Source organism: Macaca fascicularis, chromosome 15 (assembly GCF_037993035.2).
Source record: "Macaca fascicularis isolate 582-1 chromosome 15, T2T-MFA8v1.1".
Taxonomy (NCBI): domain Eukaryota; kingdom Metazoa; phylum Chordata; class Mammalia; order Primates; family Cercopithecidae; genus Macaca; species Macaca fascicularis.
In genome coordinates, this window is record NC_088389.1 from 59332226 (window position 1) to 59350833 (window position 18608).

Below are 18608 nucleotides of genomic sequence, written 5' to 3' on the forward strand. Positions count from 1 at the left end.
TGGGAGGCCACAGCGGGCGAATCACTTAAGCTCAGGAGTTTGAGACCAGCCGGGCAACATGGTGAAACCCTGTCTCGACCAAAAATACAAAAAATTAGCTGGGTGTGGTGGCACTCGCCTGTAGTCCTAGCTACTCGGGAGACTGAGGTGGGAGGATTGCTTAAGCCTTGGAGGCAGAGGTTGCAGTGAGTAGAGATTGCACGATTGCACTCCAGCCTGGGTGACAGAGCAAGACAGAGAGAGAGAGAAAGAGAGAGAGGGAGGAAGGGTGATAGGGAGGAAGCGGGATAGGTAGGGAGGGAGGGAGGTAAGAGAGGGAAGGAAGGAAAGAAATGTGGTGCATATACACGATGGAGTAAGACGGAATACTACGGAATACTATGAAGCCATAAGAATGAACGAAATCATGTCCTTTGCAGCAACATGGATGGAGCTGGAGGCCATTATCCTAAGCGACCTAACAAGAACAGAAAACCAAATACTGCATGTTCTCACTTATAAGTGGGAGCTAAACATTGAGTACACATGGACACAAAGATGGGAACAATAAACGCTGGGGATCGCTAACCAGGGAGGGATAGAGGGAACTCTAGGCTGAAGAACCTCTTGGTGGGTATTATGCTTACTGCCTGGGTGACGGGATCGTTGGGACTCCAAGCCTCAGCGTCGCGCAGTGTACCCATGTAACAAACCTGCACGTGTACCCTTTAATCTATAATAAAAGTTGAAATAAAAGAGAGAGAAAAGGTACAGGAGGCGCTTGTAGCCCCAGCAGCCCGGCCCAGATGAAGGAGGGGCATTAAGGGCACTGCAGGACACTGTGAGGAAACAATAAACCCGCTGGTTCCTTAATTCAGCCGCTTCCTTATTCTGGAAGCGCAGGTTCAGTGCCAGAGGCTGGGGTGGGGTCAGCGGAGCCCGCTAGTAAAGTCAAGGCCCATGCAGCTGCGGACTCAGACTCGGGCCCAGGGCCCTGGCCGCAGCGTGAAGAGGGGATGGGGTCGCCGCTCCCACCTCTGCCCTGGCAGGAAGTCTCTGGAGCTCCGGGACAGGGCAGCGAGCGGGCGCCGAAGAGGCAGAAGGGGACACGCGGGCCTGCAGCGAGTTCTCCTCTGAGCTTCCCTGGACTCCCAAGTGCGGGCACTGGAGGTGCGCAGTCCTGGCCTTGGCGCGCTCCCGGCACAAAGTAGGCGCGCGGCCCCGGCTCCAGCGCGCTCCCGGCACACAGTAGGCGCGCCGCCCCGGCCCCGGCGAGCTCCCAGCACACAGTAGGCGCGCGGCGCGGGCGGGCGGCCGGAAGGGGGCGCCGGCGGGCGGTATCCGGGGGCGGAGCCGACGCGGCCGGCAGGGCGGACGGGCGCGGGCCGCGCGTGGCTACGGCGATGGGCGAGGGCGGGCTGCCCCCGGCCTTCCAGCTGCTGCTGCGCGCGTGTGACCAGGGCGACACGGAGACCGCGCGGCGGCTGCTGGAGCCGGGGGCAGCGGAGCCAGCCGAGCGCGGCGCGGAGCCGGAAGCGGGCGCGGAGCCGGTGGGGGCCGAGGCGGCCGGGCCCGGGGCCGCAGCAGCGGCGGCAGTCGGGGCTCCGGTGCCCGTGGACTGCTCGGACGAGGCGGGCAACACCGCACTGCAGTTCGCCGCGGCCGGGGGCCACGAACCGCTGGTGCGCTTCCTGCTGCGCCGCGGTGCCTCGGTCAACAGCCGCAACCACTACGGCTGGAGCGCGCTCATGCAGGCGGCCAGGTGAGGCGGCGGGGCTCGGGGGCCCTGGACGCGGCCCCGGGCGGCCGGATCTCCCTGGCGGCCAGATGTCCCGGGAGGTAAAGAGTTAAGGACTCCTTAGAGTTGGGATGGTAAACTTTGAGTAGTCTTTGATAAACTTTGAGCATAGAAATGGAAATACTTTTGTATTAACATAAAATCAGATTCTTAGAAACTTTGGCCTTTCAGAATAGAATCTGGAGACAACGAACAGAATCGTAGAGACTTAGAACCTTAGAGATTTAATTCATTTCTTTTTTTTTCTTTTTTTTGAGATGGAGTCTGGCTCTGTCGCCCAGACTGGAGTGCAGTGGCGCGATCTCAGCTCACTACAAGGTCCTCCTCCCGGGTCCATGCCATTCTTCTGCCTCAGCCTCCCGAGTAGCTGGGACTACAGGCGCCCGCCACCACGCCCGGCTATTTATTATTATTATTATTATTATTATTATTATTATTTTAGTAGAGGCGGGGTTTCACCGTGTTAGCCAGGATGGTCTTGATCTCCTGACGTTGTGATCCGCCTGCCTCAGCCTCCCAAAGTGCTGGGATTACAGGCGTGAGCCACCGCGCCCAGCCTGATTTAATTCATTTCTCATTGCAGTAGGGGTTTCCTCAGAACCTGCTTTCCCTTCCTGGCTTGGCGTTGAGGATGTTCCGACACCAGGCAGAGTCACCACCAGGGCAGTGGTGGACAGGCCAGGCAAAGGAACGAGCTTGACCGGAAAGGTTTGAGTAGCTCTGGGGGCAGTTGACCCATTTTGGAGACGTTGGGGAAGGTTTCTGGTAGAAATGATGTTTATATCCACGTGGAGATAACCTCCACGTGGATGCCTGAGAATTAGCCAGGACAGAACAAGTGGGATGTGGGAAGGGCATGATGGGAGGCCCATGCAAAGGCTTGGGTGCACGAGCTGGTAGGACTAGTAGAATTATGTATGAGTAGAATGATGTACTAGTCCCCCCTGGAGAGAAGGCGGTTGCCAGGGAATGGGGGGAGGGGGGAGCTGAGGAATTTACTGAGTGAGGTTTGTGACTGCAGCACTAACGTGCCTCGGAGTGTCTCGGAGACCCCTGATCACCAGTTTTAACCAAGTCCTGCAGGATAGTCTGAGCCTGGGTATTTTAAAATGTGCTGTTCCTCAGTTGGTGTGACACCGACTATATATTCAGGTAGCATCTCTGCCTGTGTTGAGTTGTGCTCCGGCTTTCTGCTGCGTAATTCATACCAAAAGGTCAAGTTGAGGAGTAGTATGTATGGAAGACTTCCAGAAGGATGTATAGTGTGTCTGTCCCTCATATCAGGGTCGGCAAATGCATGGCCAATGTGCTGACACTTTCCAAGCCTTGTGCTCTTCTTCCTTGGATCTGGATATGCCCCAGAATCCTGCTCAAAACCGCACCCCTGGCAGCCACCACACTGGGTCTAAGCGAGCATCTATTTATCATCCCAGCTCTCTGTGTGCATCAGGCCAGACTGTCAGACACCCTGTGCCTTTGGACTCTTGTGGGTGTTTTAGTATTAGAAATGGTGACGTTAGTGTTTTTTCTTTTTTCTTTTTTTTTTTTTTGAGACAGAGTCTCGCTGTCACCAGGCTGGAGTACAGCGGCGCGATCTCGACTCACTGCAACCTCCACCTCCCGGGTTCAAGCGATTCTCCTGCCTCAGCCTCCCAAGTAGCTGGGAGGCACGTGCCACCACGCCCATGCCACCCTGCCCAGCTAATTTTTGTATTTTTAGTAGAGACAGGGTTTCACCATGTTGGCCAGGCTGGTCTCGATTTCTTGATTTCGTGATCCACCTGCCTCAGCCTCCCAAAGTGCTGCGATTACAGGTGTGAGTCACCGTGCTCCGCCGTGTTTTTTCCTGTTCTTAAAATAACAGGTAACCTTTGGCTGGGTGCGGTGTCTCACGCCTGTAATCCCAGCACTTCGGGAGGCCGAGGCGGGCAGATCACGAGGTCAGGAGCTCAAGACCAGCCTGGCCAACACAGTGAAACCCTGTCTCTACTAAAAATACAAATATTAGCTGGGCGTGGTGGCGTGGGCATGGTGGCATGCGCCTGTAGTCCCAGCTACTCGGGAGGCTGAGGCAGGAGAATCGCTTGAACCCAGGAGGCGGAGGTTGCAGTGAGCTGAGATCCTGTGACTGCACTCCAGCCTGGCAACAGCAAGACTCCATCTCAAAAAAAAAAAAAAGTAACCTTTATGGAGCACCTACTTTCAGTCAAGCACTGTGCTAAGTGCTTTAAATGAATTAACTCATTCGATCTATACAAAACCTTAGGAAGGAGGTACTCTTGTCATCCTCATTTCATAGATGAGGAATTGAGGAACAGAGAAGTTAAATAACTTGCCTAAGTCACATAGCTACCAAGTCGCCAGACAGATGCACACTTAGGGAGGTGGCTCCAGAGCCTGTGCTCCCAGCCATGAATCTTGTAACTGATAGTTTCCCTCTTGATGTTGGTGGCGAGGAAGCGGCTTGCCAAATTTGCCCGAGACTTCTCTCCTAGGGACAGGGTTGCATAGTGTTTACCTTCCTTCCCTACCCTTCGTTTCCTGCCTGCCAGTGGGGCAGAGCTGGACTCTCAGCCCGGTGCTTTGAGAGGGGAAAATGTGTGCCAGCTCTTTAAACACAGGTGTTAATTGCTGAAATTCTTCAGTAATCACAGCACCTGTTCAGAAAGCCTCTGGCATGCCCATCTCCAGCAGTTACCTATTAGAAACTTAGCCTCCACAACATTATCTCAGCCTTGCTTGAATCCTTTTTTATTTTCCGCATAGTTGAGTGCTCTCTTGGGCTACTCACTAATTCAGAAAACATTCCAAATTTCACTATTTCTGCTCTAATTTGGCCCTTTTTTCCTCCTTAAAAATTGGTTATACTGGAGCTTCGATTTTGAGTCCAGGTTCAACTTTTGACTTTATCATGTTCAAACTGAGAGGCTTTAGATTAATTGCTTTCCACTGTAATCTTCAGTTTCCTAATCTGTGAGTTTATCTCGGGGTTTATTAAGATCAAATGAGATAAAAATGTGACAGCACCTTGTAATCTGCTGTTAGGGATTATGCTAGATTTTATCTCATGTTCGATAACTAAATAGTGTAATCTTTTAGAAATCTCTGCTACAGTAGAGGATACACCAGTTCTTCAGTGATTTCCACTGCTCACCTCTGGACCTTCCCCTATGTGGTTATGCCATTTATGCATTCATTTACTCAGCTAGTTTGACAAAATTTACTGAGCCCTGATGTGGATCAGCTACTATGGTAGGGGCTGGGGAAACAACATGCCTGGAACCCTGTCCTGTCCTTGGAGAGCCCGCCACTTGTATTAGGAAGTTGGTGGGTGCAGAGAGAGAATTAGAGAAAGAGGGCTCACTTGCAGCCAGCGGCAAGCCCGTGGAATTAGGTGCTTAGAAGAGGGGCACTGACCTAGCCTGGTGAGGGGTGGTCTGGAAGCTGCTTGGAGTGGGTGAGATCTGAGCCGACTCCTGAAGCAGGACACGGTTGGGGGTGTGCTGAGTAGATAAGGACAGGAGAGTCCTCTGATGGTGAAGGTGTGGGGGAGGCAGCGGGAGGAAGTGAGGTTGGCAAAGCAGTCAGGTCTTCGGCAGTCAGAAGCTGGCGAGTGACAGATTTGGGTTTGGAGAATATCATTTGGGGGTCACATGGAGGATGGGCAGGAGGGAACATGACTGGAGGCGGGGAGACATTGGGGTGCAGCTTTCTGCATTGAGTTGGTTTTAGTTTGCCTTGTCCCTTTCTGCTCTGGGAGTGGAGGTCAAGAGGCCCAGCCCCCTGCAGCTGATGGAGCTGTGTCACCAGGCTCTTGCTCCGCGGCTGAGGAACCTCATGCTGTTCAGGTTCACATCCCAGAAGGTATTCAGCTGGAGCCTCGGACAGAGTTCAGCCCTGGCCCGGCCGCTAGCTGCCAGGAGGAGGGAGGTCCTGGGTTTAGATGAGGTGCAAAACTGGCGCCCGGGAAAGAGGGCTGAGCATCGAGAAACCCAGAAAGCTGTCTCACAGGTGCAGACATGACAGTGGCTTTGTGGTCTCGAAAACCTGGAGTAGACAGCCCCCGTCTCGTCATTGTTTTCTTGTTAGTCCGGGGCTGCTTCTAGCTTGGAGATACACAGCTCCGAGCCCACCAGAGACACCAAAAACATAACTTTTCTGCCCTCTGGTGTTAAAAGAAGGAAGAGATATTGCTGGGAAGAGGCACCTGTTTTCCTTCTCCTCTTATTAGGAAGTTGGTGGGTGCAGATTTGTCTCTTCAGGGGCCCAGCAGTGACTTCATTGAGGAACATCTGGCCTAGGCCGGATCCTCAGCCGCCTGCAGCAAACATTCCTGCCAGCAGGTGGCAGCAGGCCTCCAGGCTGCAATGCCTAGCCCATCTGCTGACCACAACCTTGCCACACCTCTTGGCATGGGGTGTGTGCTTTTGGGGATGAGGGGGTGGGTAGAAATGAATCAGACATGGGCCCTGCCTGTGTGGAAATTAGAGCACAGGCAGAGAGACAGATTCCCAGGCTATAAAACAGAATAAAATGGACTGTCTGAAATGTAAGAGACAGCATGGTGTAGGGGAAAAAGCAAGGGCAGTGGGATTCACACAGACCTGTCCTGACCCCGATGCCGCCCCTTACCAGCTGGGTAACCCTTGGCATGTTGAGTAATGTAACATGAACAATTGTAATAGCTAACAATTGCTAACATTGATGTAATGCTTCCTGTGGCCAGGCACAGAGCCAGGTGCTTTACATACAACTCATTTAATCCGCAACAACCCTTGAGGTAGGCACAGTTATATCCCCATTTTACAGATCAGGAAATGAAGGCACAAAGAAATCAAAGTTCTTCCTAAAGGTCATGCAGCTGGTGGTGGGGAGAGCTGGATTTGAACCCAGGCAGGGCAGCTGCTCACCTTCATAATGGTGCATTCGTATCTGTGGGACTGGCACAGTGCTTGGCACCAGAATAAGACTCTTATTATTAGCTGTCAGGACTAATAATTCATGACAATTCAGGACGACAAAAGCTGTCTCCGGAGTGCTGTGTGTTTAGTGTCACTAATTCTCCATCTTCCTGGCAGATTTGGGCATGTGAGTGTGGCACACCTCCTGTTGGATCACGGGGCTGATGTCAATGCCCAGAACCGGCTAGGGGCCAGTGTGCTCACTGTGGCTTCTCGGGGCGGCCACCTGGGTGTGGTGAAGCTGCTCCTGGAAGCCGGTGCCTTTGTGGACCATCACCACCCTTCCGGCGAGCAACTGGGGTTGGGCGGCAACAGGGATGAGCCCCTGGACATCACGGCCCTGATGGCCGCCATCCAGCACGGGCACGAGGCCGTGGTGCGTCTACTGATGGAGTGGGGTGCGGACCCCAATCGCGCAGCCCGGACCGTGGGCTGGAGCCCACTGATGCTGGCCGCACTCACTGGGCGGCTTGGAGTGGCCCAGCAACTGGTGGAGAAGGGCGCCAACCCTGACCACCTCAGCGTGCTGGAGAAGACCGCCTTCGAGGTTGCACTGGACTGCAAGCACAGGGACCTTGTAGACTACCTGGACCCGATGACCACCGTCAGGCCCAAAACAGGTCAGGCTGCATGCCCCTCCGTGACTTCACAGAGGACCCCAAATTGTGTTTATGTGGCTTAAGCTGAGGATTGCTCTACTGGAAGGACACACAGAACTCAGAGTCCAGCCCTGCAGACCAGTGAGACTGAGGAAGTGGTGTGCTTAAGTGTCAGGGGGTTGCCTGTGACATGCAGGTTCTGGGCCCACTCTCTGCAGAGTCTGATTTGGTAGCCCTGGGCAAGAGTCTAGAAGCCTCCATAACAAGGCTGCTCTCCCCAGCCACATCATTCTGATGCAGTTGGTTCTGGGGTCCTTCTAGAACAAGGTTTGGCAAACTTTTTCTGTAAAAGGCCAAATAGACTGTATGGACCATACGGTCTCTGTTAAAACTACAGTCGTCACTTCTGCTAGAGTAAAAGCAGCCTTACATATGTAATGAGTAAATGAATGGGTGTGGCTATGCATATAATATGTAAATGAGTCAGTTGTGGCTAGGTTCCAATAAATTACAATTACGAAAACAGGCAGTGGGGCATATTTGAGCCATGGGCTATAGTTTGCTAGCCCCTGCTGTACCATAGTGTGCCTGACCTCCTCTGCCCTGATCATTTCTCAAACCCTAATTCATGTAAAATTGGTGAAAATTAGTTTTTTTAAAAACATCTAGCAGTGTGTCTTTTTTTTTTTTTTTTAACTTCTTGCCATCTCTCTGGCATGTAAAGAGTTGTCTAAACAATCCTTAGCAAATCTGCCACAGGACATACCACGTTTCAAAACCTCTAATGCACCATTTGCAATAAGATCGCGACACACAGCCTTGGTACCCGCTGTCTATGTAAAAGGCCTGACTTCGATGGCAGGATTGACAGCCAGGGAGTAACAGTAGGTGGGCTGCAGTGTATATAAGCATCTAGCTCTGAGAGGTCAAGAACTGAAGAAAGTAGCTTCAGGCACATTGGCTAAAAAGACCTGAAAATGTTAAGTTTGTTACCGTTGAAAGAATATACAGTGGCCCCATCAATTAAGAGATGCTGAAAATTTGGTAAATGCTTATTAGAAATATACTCTCCAAAAAAAAAAAAAAGAAATATACCATCCAATCAGAACAAGTCTGAAATAAACATGTTTTAAAAGCCTGTAATGACAGAGAGGTGGCAAAAATGAAGAGGACGCTCAAATGAGAAGGAAAAAGAAGTGAAGTTTAGGAAGGCCTATCTGAAGCCAAGAGAACTCTTACTTTGTCCAGGTGGGAAACTGAGGCCCAGAGAGGGAAGAAAGCTGGTCAAAGGTCACACACCCATTGGAAGCTGAGTGAGTGGCACTCAGGAGGTGAGGATTCCATGGGAAGAGCACCTAGAAGTGATTCTCCCACCTGCACCTTCTGCATGGGCTCTAGAAGCTGGTTTAACGCGTGACTCTTCTGAGCCTTTGCCTCATGTGTGAAACGGACACAATGACAACTACTACGGGGTGGTGGTGAGCAGAAGGCAGGTTATCCTCTGGTGTGTGAGATACTCAGCACAGTAGAGTGTTAGGGACTCATAAAGGCTGGCAATTAGAACTTAGGCCCCAGTCTCCTAGGACAGGGTTTTGTTTTGTTTTTGTTTTTGACACAGGCCATTGCTCTCCTTTAAAGGTTTGGGTTGTTTGTGGCGGGGATGGGGAAAGGATCTGCCTTTCCCAGGCCCTGTCGTGCCCAGCACACCTGCCATGCTGAATCTCCCCTCGCCCTCGCAGGGACCCTCTGAGGAGGGTGTTCCCCCATTTTGCAGGGGAGGGAACCCAGGCTCAGAAGTGGACACTCCAGAACTTGCACCTGCCCGTGCGTGCCGAGCTGTGCCTCTTCTGCTGTGTGTGTGTTTTCCTTCCCAGGTTTCCTCAGCCTCTGCATCTTGAATCTTCATGGAGTGCCCTCGGGCTTAGCTTCTCACAGGCCTCACTTTAGGGATTGTCCTGGCATCATGGGATGGTGATGCCCTCGTTTCACCAAGACGCAGAGGCTGAGACACATTGGTGGATGTGGCCAAGGTCACTGTCTACTTGGTTCGACCCTGGCTATGCCCCTGCTGGCCAAGGGACCTTGAACTGGTTGCCTGAGTTCACCAAGCTCCCATTTCCTTCTCCACAAATGGGTGGTAGGAGTGACACCCGCCTCAGGACTGCTGTGGGGGTCACGTGAGATCCTCCCTGGCCCAGAGGGAGCACATGAGAACTGGCGTTACTCCACAGTGTTGTCGGCGTATTTGACGGGAGCGAACCTCGGGTCTTCCAGCAGGATCGGGTCATGTTCCCATCAAGCAGACCCAGCCTGAGGCTCAGTTCTCCCACTCTGTACCTGGGTGGTCTTGGTGATGTTAATCAGCCCTGCAGGACTTCAGTGTCTTTTTTCATAAAATAGTCACAATAAAGACACTTTTCTTGGGAGATTTTTGTGAGGAATAGTAAGATCATGCCTGTAAAATTTTTATCGCAGTGCCCTGGCACATACACAACATCCAATAAATGGAAACTCTTATGTTTTGATTGATCATACATTCATTCTGATACTTCACAAATATGTACTGAGGCCTGCTATGTATCAGACACCTTTCTAGGCACTTTGGATACATCGGTTAACAAATGAGATCCAAATCTCTGCCCTTGAGGACCTTGGCCTCGATAAGGGGAGATAGGCAGTCAATAGGAAATATGCATATTAAATATATAGTAAGGTAGGTGGTAAGTGCCATGAGGTTAAAATAAAAAAAAAAAAAAGAGGGCAATGTAAAGAGGTTGGGTGTGGCAGAGCTGGGACAATGCAGGCTGCTGTGTCAAATGGAGTGGTTAGGCAACCTTGAGAAGGTGGGACTGCAGCAGACATGCAGGACCTGAGGGAGTGTGTTGGCCATGGGGGATCCCTGGGAAGAGCCCCAGGTAGGGTGCAGGCTGTGCTATTGATAATGACAGATTATGAGATAAATAATAGGAGCCCCAGCTCTTACTGTGCCATGCCTGGAAATCCAGCCCCCACCAAGGCCTTGGAGGTCCCCTGGTCTCTGCCTTTCATTAGCAGCAGGACAGGGTACCTTTGATGCAGTAGCTGTCATTGTGATGCCCCTGACTCCCCATTGAGGTTGTGGTGTGGAGGTTGGAGCAGATTTCTTTTCCTTGGGATGGGACAGGGTCCCTGGGACTGCTTGGATATAATTGAAAAAACTGAGGCCCCAAGTGAGGAGGAGACGTGCCCAGAGTCACTGGGTGTCAGGACACAACTGCACCTGCCTCCTGGGGCCAGGCTCCGCTGTCAGTGATTAACTTGTGTCAGATGGTTGCTTAGCAGCAAACACTAAGACCAGGTGACACTCTTCTGTGAAAAGGTCTTGGCATGAGAAGACCCCCCCCCCACAGCAAAGATGGTTCGTGAATACTTGGAGGAACATGACATATTTTTTAAAAGTCAGGTGCAAAATTGTTTCTTGATAGTATTTCACAGGCAAAATTGATGTACTGTGTCCTGTGGCAGTGTCTGTACTTCTCATGAAGAATTCTGAGATTCTGGCCAGGTGTGGTGGCTCATGCCTGTAATCCCAGCACTTTGGGAGGCGGAGATGGGTAGATCATGAGGTCAGGAGTTCGAGACCAACCTGCCCTAGATGGTGAAACCCCGTCTCTACTAAAAATGCAAAAATTAGCCAGGTGTGGTGGCAGGTGCCTGTAATCCCAGCTACTCTGGAAGCTGAGGCAGGAGAATCGCTTGAACCCGGGAGGTGGAGATTGCAGTGAGCGGAGATCTTGCCACTGCCCTCTAACCTGGGAGACAGGGCAAGACTCTGTCTCAAAAAAAAAAAAAAAAAAAAAAGGAATTCTGGGGTTCTGGCCTGGAGCGGTGGCTCACGCCTGCAATCCCAACAGTTTGGGAGGCCAAGGCGGGCAGATCACTCAAGGTCAGGAGTTAAAGACCAGCCTGGCCAACATGGCGAAACACTGTCTCTTACAAACATTAGCCAGGTGTGGTGGCATGTGCCTGTAATCCCAGCTACTCGGGAGGCTGAGGCACAAGAATCACTTGAACCCAGGAGGCAGAGGTTGCAGTGAGCCGAGATCACACCACTGCACTCCAGCCTGGGCAGCAGAGTGAGACTCCATCTCATAAAAAGAATTCTGGGGTCCACCTTGCTGGTTGCTAGTAAAGAAATAATTGTTCTTTGAATGGGGCTTTAACATTATCATTTGATCCCTGCAACAGCCAGATGAAAGGGATGTTATCCCCACATTTGTGATGAAGAGGCAGCTTACTCTAAAAATGCGCACTGAAATTCTTATGCACTGACTCCACACTCAGTGCTCCTTGCCCCGGGCTGCAGCTTCCTCCCAGCTGCTCAAGAGGGCTTATCTGGACCAGAGTCAGCCCAGATTCACAAGTTCCCTCTGGCAGCTGCTCCGTCCCCTGGGATCAGTTAAAGACTGCAGAAGGCCTGCCTTCAGCCCCCTAGCAAGCAGACTGGCCATGAGGATGCCTCCTCTGACAGGAGCAGGGTACCTGCTGGCCCAGGCTTGGAGGAAGGTGTGGGATGAGCATGTGAGAGAGGGGCTAGCATCTGGCAGCTGCAGCAAGGCTCAGCTGTGCAGGTAGGCATGGGGTCTGGCCCCAACCTAGCAGCTGGGCTTCAGGGTACAGCATGAAGATGCCCAGTTGGGCAGTGGCCTTTGGGCAGCTGTGTCTGCAGGTTTGGGGCAGGGAGCATGTTCTGATTGCTTCTTACATGGGAGGGAAAGAAAACATGAGCATTGGCTCTTCTGTTGGCTGTGTCTGTGAACTTCCGTAGAGCTCAGCTGCTCGGTATGTCAGCAGCAGATTTGGAATTATGATTGTATGTTTAGTTTTTAGAAGAAAAAAAATTTTTTTAAACAATGTCCATAGGAATCCAAGATTTTCCAAGACCCCAAGACTTTTCAGTATATCTAGGAAAGGATATGCCAACATTTGTTTTGCCTAAAAATGATTGCTTTATTTGCATGAGATCAGGGCCGTGATCTGCTGCTCTTTTGTGTTTTGTTGGCAAGATCTGTCTCTGAAGTGTTTTCAGATGTTCTTTGGTAATAGACCTTCCAGAAGGGCTGCTGGATTTGTCCATTACGTAGGTCTCCAATTAGATTGCTTTTGAGAATTAGATGCTTTTTAAAGCCAGGCTGTGTTGTTACACCCTTGTGACTTTTCTGTTATATTAAACCTTTCCGTGGTTAACTTTTAAAATCTTTGTTTACCCAGATGAAGAGAAAAGGCGACCTGATATTTTCCATGCATTGAAAATGGGTAAGCGCTTTAGAAGATCTTTTTGGATATTTAAGAATACAGAACTACATTCTCCCAACCTAATATTTGTAGTCCTTTGCAGGGCCACCCAGGTTATTTGAGAAAGAAACAGGCATTTTGGTGTTTGGTGTTTGGAAGTTCAGATCCTGGAGGCCAGTATTTATTATGGAGCTCTACACATAGACTCCAGAGGGCCTCCAGCCCCACTCCAGCCGAACACTGGCTAGCTATATGCCCCAGCTCTTCCTGCCTCTGAAATGCCTCTCTGCATACCCATTCCAGTCTCTTTGTGACAAAGAGACATTTAGCCTAAAATTTTCTCTCTTGATATAGACCCTTCCTCCAGGAAGCCTTTCCCGATCCTCACCCCACAGCAAGACCTGAATTCTCCTTCTGCCTTCTGTGTCCTTCATCTGTTCTCTGAAGACACTAACAATACTTCTGTCTTTTAGTAACACTTCTACCCATTCGTGTGCTTGTCTCTGTCCCGCCTAGACTGAGGCATTTGAGAGTCAGCGCTATCTCTGACCCCCTCTTAGTATCCCCTATGGTGCCCAGCAGCCCACTGCAGAGGCAGGGCCAGCAAGTGTTGGTTACGTGAACCACAGGATAAATCAGCTTATGGTCCCAGGCCCACAGATCACCCAGACTCTTGCTTGTGTTTGTAGGAAACTTCCAGCTGGTCAAAGAGATTGCCGATGAAGACCCCAGCCACGTGAACTTGGTCAATGGGGACGGGGCGACGCCCCTGATGCTAGCAGCTGTTACAGGGCAGCTGGCTCTGGTGCAGCTACTGGTGGAGAGGCACGCGGATGTTGACAAGCAGGACAGCGTGCATGGCTGGACAGCCCTCATGCAGGCGACCTACCATGGGTCAGTGCCAGCTCCACGCCCTCAGCAACAAGGCCAGACATATGTTCTGGCCTGAGATGGGGGTTTCCAGTGGGCTCTTCTGGTCCTGAGATGCTGCATACAAACCCCAGGACTGTGACGACATTGAGGCATGCAAAAAAAAAAAAAAAAAAAAAAAAAAGAAAAGAAAAAAATGAAAGCGGCACAGGTTCATTTTATTTCCACCCTTCTGTGTCCAGATTTCCTGTTCTCCCATCACAGAATTTCACCAGTGGCCATGAAAAACCATGCAGCAGAAGCATTTTATGCAGAGAGATAAGGTTCTCTAGGTTGGTTTCAGTTGAACACAATGACTGGTTCATTGGAGTTTTCACACTGAGATATAGTGACCTCCTTAAGTAGCCCCTGTATGAAGTAAACATTGGTGATTCATACCATTGTCATCTTGTGATGATTGATGGTGAGATGTGTCCTACCTCTCTCCTTTTGAATAAGCTTCAGTGTTTACAGGGTGCTTATGAACCCCTTCTTATGTGATCATCCCAGCAGGGTGGGCTGTCATCCTCCTGGAGGCCTCCTCTTTGGGGTGGGCATCTTGTAGCTGCTAAGTTATCTGATTCCCAATTAGAGGTTCTTTCCTTACCCTCTTTTAGGTGATTAGATCACTTTCCTGTGTCATCTGAAAGCAGTTTGTTTTCTTCTTCGATGAGCATTGAATTCCAAGATGAAATTTTATTTCAGACACCTTGGTCTGTAGGAGACTTACCCAATGGACATGTCCTGGTTTAGGGTGGAAGAAGTGGGGTCTCCCATGGGGTCAGTGATTTTTGGGCAGAGCCCTTGGTTTGGTCCTCTTCCCCTTCCCCTTTCCCTTTCCCTTCCCCTTCCCCTTCCCCTTCCCTTCCCCTTCCCTTCTGTTTCCGACAGTATCTCACTTTGTTGCCAGGCCGGAGTGCAGTAGCGTGATCATGGCTCACTACAGCCTTGACCTCCCAGACTCAAGCAATCCTCCTGCCTCAGTCTCTCAAGTAGCTGGGACTACAGGCTTGCACCACCACACCCAGCTGATTTTTAAACAAAATTTTTGGTAGAGACAAGGCCCCCCATGTTGCCCAGGCTGGTCTCAAACTCCTGGGCTCAAGCCATCCTCCCGCCTTTGCTTCCCAAAGTGGTGGGATTACAAGTGTGAGCCACCACATCTAGCCTCGGTTTTCATTTTGTTCCTGGAAGGAACACTTAGACTTTGATTTAAATCATGTTCCCGCTTGACCTGCCCACGTGCTAGGGAATGAGAGAATGAGACTGTTTGCCCTTCCATGCCCTTCTTAAATGCTCAGAGACTGAGCCTTGTAGTTAATGTTGTTGGTTTTGTTGCCCAGGAGCAAAGCCATACTTTTGCTTTCAGTGAATGTAACTCTAGCATTTTCTTCCCAGGAATAAGGAAATTGTCAAATATCTGCTAAACCAAGGGGCTGATGTCACTCTTCGTGCAAAAAATGGATACACAGCCTTTGACCTGGTGATGCTGCTGAATGATCCCGGTGGGTAATTTCAAGAAAAGGGTTGTAAATCTACCCAGCATTTCTCCGGCTGGGAGTCAAGACAACCACCTCCTCTGTAACTTGTATTTTATGCACTTGCTTATTCGTGGGGGAAAGTCATTCTCAAGTGTCAGGAGCTTACCACATGATCCTTAGGCAAGTCCCTTCCCTCCCCAGTGGAGCACTGGACTTGGACCAGGTGGCCCTGGGGGCTTCTTCCAGCACCAACCTCCTAGGAGTCTCCAGAGAGGGAAGGAAAATAAGACGTGTCTGACTTCGCAGTCCACACACACTCTAGAATGGCATCTGTGCTTCACAGCCAGAAATCCTGAGTCACTCAGGTGGAAACATAAAGGCCCCTTTGATAAGCAGAATGGGAGATAGAGCGATGGCCCCCTCAGCTTAATTGTGTAGATAGAGGCTGCAGGGTCAAGGGTCCTGTGCTGGGAATGTTGCCATTAGTTCCACCCCTCTTGGTCCTCAGCTGGTACCTGCTACTCCTCTTTGACCCTCCCCTGCTGTGACAGGCTCTCTTTTGGGACCTGGGCTTCCAGTTAGCCAGCTCAAGGGGAAAGGTCTCTGATCTGTCATCTTATTACCCTGGAGTTTGAACCCAGAGAGAGAGAAGCTCCGAGGCCCTTCTGACCTACTAGGCTTGAACCCTGTGCTGGGATTCTAGCTGTTGGCTGTGGGGAGAGAAGACTTTGACGTCTGTAGTCACAAGTCACCTGCTGGCCCTCTTAACTAGAGAGGAAGCCAGCAGGTGTGCCCTTCCTCATCACAGCACCACCACCCTTGCCACCCCTTCCCTGCTGCAGGCCCCTGCACTTCACAGATGCACACTTGGTTCTGTTTGACCCTCGAAGAGGTCTGAGAGGGGAAGCAGAGGTTCACATCCTCTTGAAGAGATGAGGTCGCCAAGACTCGGGAAGTGATCTGTCCCAGCCAGAGAGTTGGAGTCCTGTGCCCCAAGTCTAGTGATCCTACTCCACCTAATTGGAGACCTTCTTCACGTGCCAAGACTTGTTTATTTGGCATCAGTCCCCAGCCACTCTCGCTGGATCTCATACACACTTTTTCTGACAAACTTATCTTTTCAGTGTTCCTCTTCTCCCTAGCCTCCACTGCCATTTATTCCCTTTCCCAAATAAAACAGCCTGTTCCTAGGAATATTTTTCCTAGTGGGTTTTTTAATAAGGTGTTTACACAAAACTTTTGAAAAAACTCATGCCTATTATTGAGTACTTGGAGAGAAAAAAGAAATAGCCCTGCGTGGATGGCTCACGCCCATAATCCCAGCACTTTGGGAGGCTGAGTTGGGTGGATCACTTGAGGCCAGGAGTTCGAGACCAGCCTGGCCAACATGGCGAAACCCCATCTCTACTAAAAGTACAAAAAGTAGCCAGGCATGGTGGCGGGCCCTGTAGCCCCAGCTACATGGGAGGCTGAGGCAAAGAATCGCTTGAACCTAGGAGGTGGAGGTTCAGTGAGCCAAGAATGTGCCACTGCACTCCAGCCTGGGTGACAGAGCAAGACTCTTGTCTCAAAAAAAAAAAAAAAAAGAAATAGTCATCAAGAAAAAGCATTGTTAATAATTTGGAGTAGTTTCTTCTCAATCTTTTTTGCAGTGCTTTTTTTATATAACTGAGTTGGGTTCATAATAACTTCATAATACTTAATATTTTTAAGGCACTTGTATTGCTCTAAAGGAATTCCCATGAATCGTCAAGATACCTTTGTGTGGTGGGTATTAATGTCGCTGACTTGTACAGAGGCACAGAGAGGCTTTGTAATTTACGTGCAGTTACATAGCCAGGGAGGGACAGAGGCAGAATCTGAACCTCTGCAGCCTGGCTGTGAAGCCTGCGCTTTTAAACACACTGTCCGCCCTGCGTTCCTCATGAGAGAGGACTTCCGGTTTTTCTTTCTGGTTAAGTAGGTTAAGCCCTGCTGGCTTTGTTTGCCACCTTTTGAAGATCAGATGGAGAGGCAGGTGCCTTGATTCTGGAATTACACAGGCCCTGGAGCTGCAGGACTGAGTTCTAAGTCTGATAGGGGTCATCTTGAGTCTTCTCCTCATGGCCCAACAGATATATTTGCAGGTAAAATGCTGCCTTTTGTGTCCATAGACACGGAACTTGTTCGACTGCTGGCATCTGTGTGCATGCGGGTGAATAAAGACAAAGGCCGTCCGAGCCACCAGCTGCCCCTGCCCCACTCGAAGGTCCGACAGCCCTGGAGCATCCCAGTGCTGCCCGATGACAAGGGTGGGCTGAAGGTTTGTCTTTTCCTGTCTTAAAGGGGCTTAGGGGGCCAGGGAGATGGGGGCTGGCGGGGATCCTGCTGCCTCCTATGCACCCAGGCTGGTTTTTGCTGGGGAGTCCCAGCAGGGGTGGCAGGTGAGCTGGCATTGAGCAATAGGAAACAAGGGGGACCAGGAAAAACTGGGGTGACTGTGACCATGTTGTGGCAACAGTGGCTGCTTTGTAAGAATGTGGGTCCACGCCTGTAATCCCAGCTACTCCAGAGGCTCAGACAGGAGAAATGCTTGAGCCTGGGAGGCGGTGGTTGCAGTGAGCCGAGATCACGTCACTGCACTCCAGCCTGTGCGACAGCGCAAGAGCTTGTCTCAGAAAGGACTGTGGGTCCATATTACTAGATCTCTTTTTTTTTTTTTTTAAGGAAAAAATAGAAATCCAGATTTTGATATGGAATCTTAATTCATAAGTATAGGGAATTTTAGAAAATTCTGCATGATTTAGTACTGAGCTGGCCAAAGCAAACACTTCTCTTCCCAAGGAATCCATTTGCAGCCTCTGCTTTACTGTGCAGGATATTTGCTGATCGTGCCACTCTAGGGTCTCCCTGCAGTCCACAGGCCCTGCCAGCTTCCTGGAAACACCAGAAACAAGCTCTAGTGGCTGCTTGTAACTGCAAGCTGAGACTTCCTCTTTGGATTTCTCATCTTCCACGTCCTGCTCTACTTGTTTGAAGTCAAACTTACTTTATGCCTGAGAAAATAAAACAACACACTGGTTTTGTCTGCCCACCTCCCCACTCTGCATGGAGCGGCAGCGCCTTCTGAGGGCTGCAGACTCGGCGCTGGCTCAAGCTCTGCATCCTTCCTGACTGGTGTTCTCATAGCTCCCTTCGTTCCTGCTTTTACTGCCATTTCCATAGGCTAGGCCCTCACAGACGCCGTTCGTGGCTGTTCATTAACCTCTGAGTGGTCATGGGTTACAAGTGTTCCCGGGAGGTAGTGCCTGTCCTCTATAGGTGAGGATCAGCTGTAGGAGCGACTGGCCCAGGCCCTGATATAGAGATCCTGATGCCTCTCATGTTATCACCAGAGCAGGAGGAGGGAGATTATGCAATGATAGACGCTTAGGAATCTGGAGCTGCCTCTGTGTCCATCTGTCCCTGTTTCACTGTAAGACCTCAAGTAAGTCAGCAGTCCTGTCTGGGTCTCCATTTCTCATGTGCAATGAGGAGATTGATTAGATGAGGGATGGCAAATAGGGTTCACTGCCACCTCCAGGCTATTGGAAATGACTGCCTAAGGTATGGATCAGGAAAGATTTAG

The 18608-nt window shown here is 50.7% G+C and overlaps 1 protein-coding gene across 35 annotated transcripts in view; it reads left to right on the top strand.

Moving 5' to 3' along the window:
- Window positions 1–892: 892 nt before the first annotated feature.
- The window catches only part of ANKS6 (ankyrin repeat and sterile alpha motif domain containing 6), a 65625-nt gene continuing 47909 nt past the window's right edge, over window positions 893–18608 (top strand). For 26 of the 35 annotated variants that reach the window (XR_006692732.3, XR_012424528.1, XR_012424527.1 and 23 more), the window contains exons 1-6: window positions 1323–1741; window positions 6856–7358; window positions 12588–12632; window positions 13301–13505; window positions 14919–15025; window positions 17155–17303. Coding sequence is in view for 21 of the 35 variants with exons in the window: in XM_045373519.3 (XP_045229454.2) it covers window positions 1383–1741; window positions 6856–7358; window positions 12588–12632; window positions 13301–13505; window positions 14919–15025; window positions 17155–17303 (1368 nt within the window). In the remaining 14 variants the exon portion in view is untranslated. Of the gene's footprint in view, window positions 1150–1322; window positions 1742–6855; window positions 7359–12587; window positions 12633–13300; window positions 13506–14918; window positions 15026–17154; window positions 17304–18608 lie in introns of those variants that run through there. The other 9 variants (XM_074016986.1, XM_074016987.1, XM_074016989.1 and 6 more) reach the window with 4 other exon arrangements.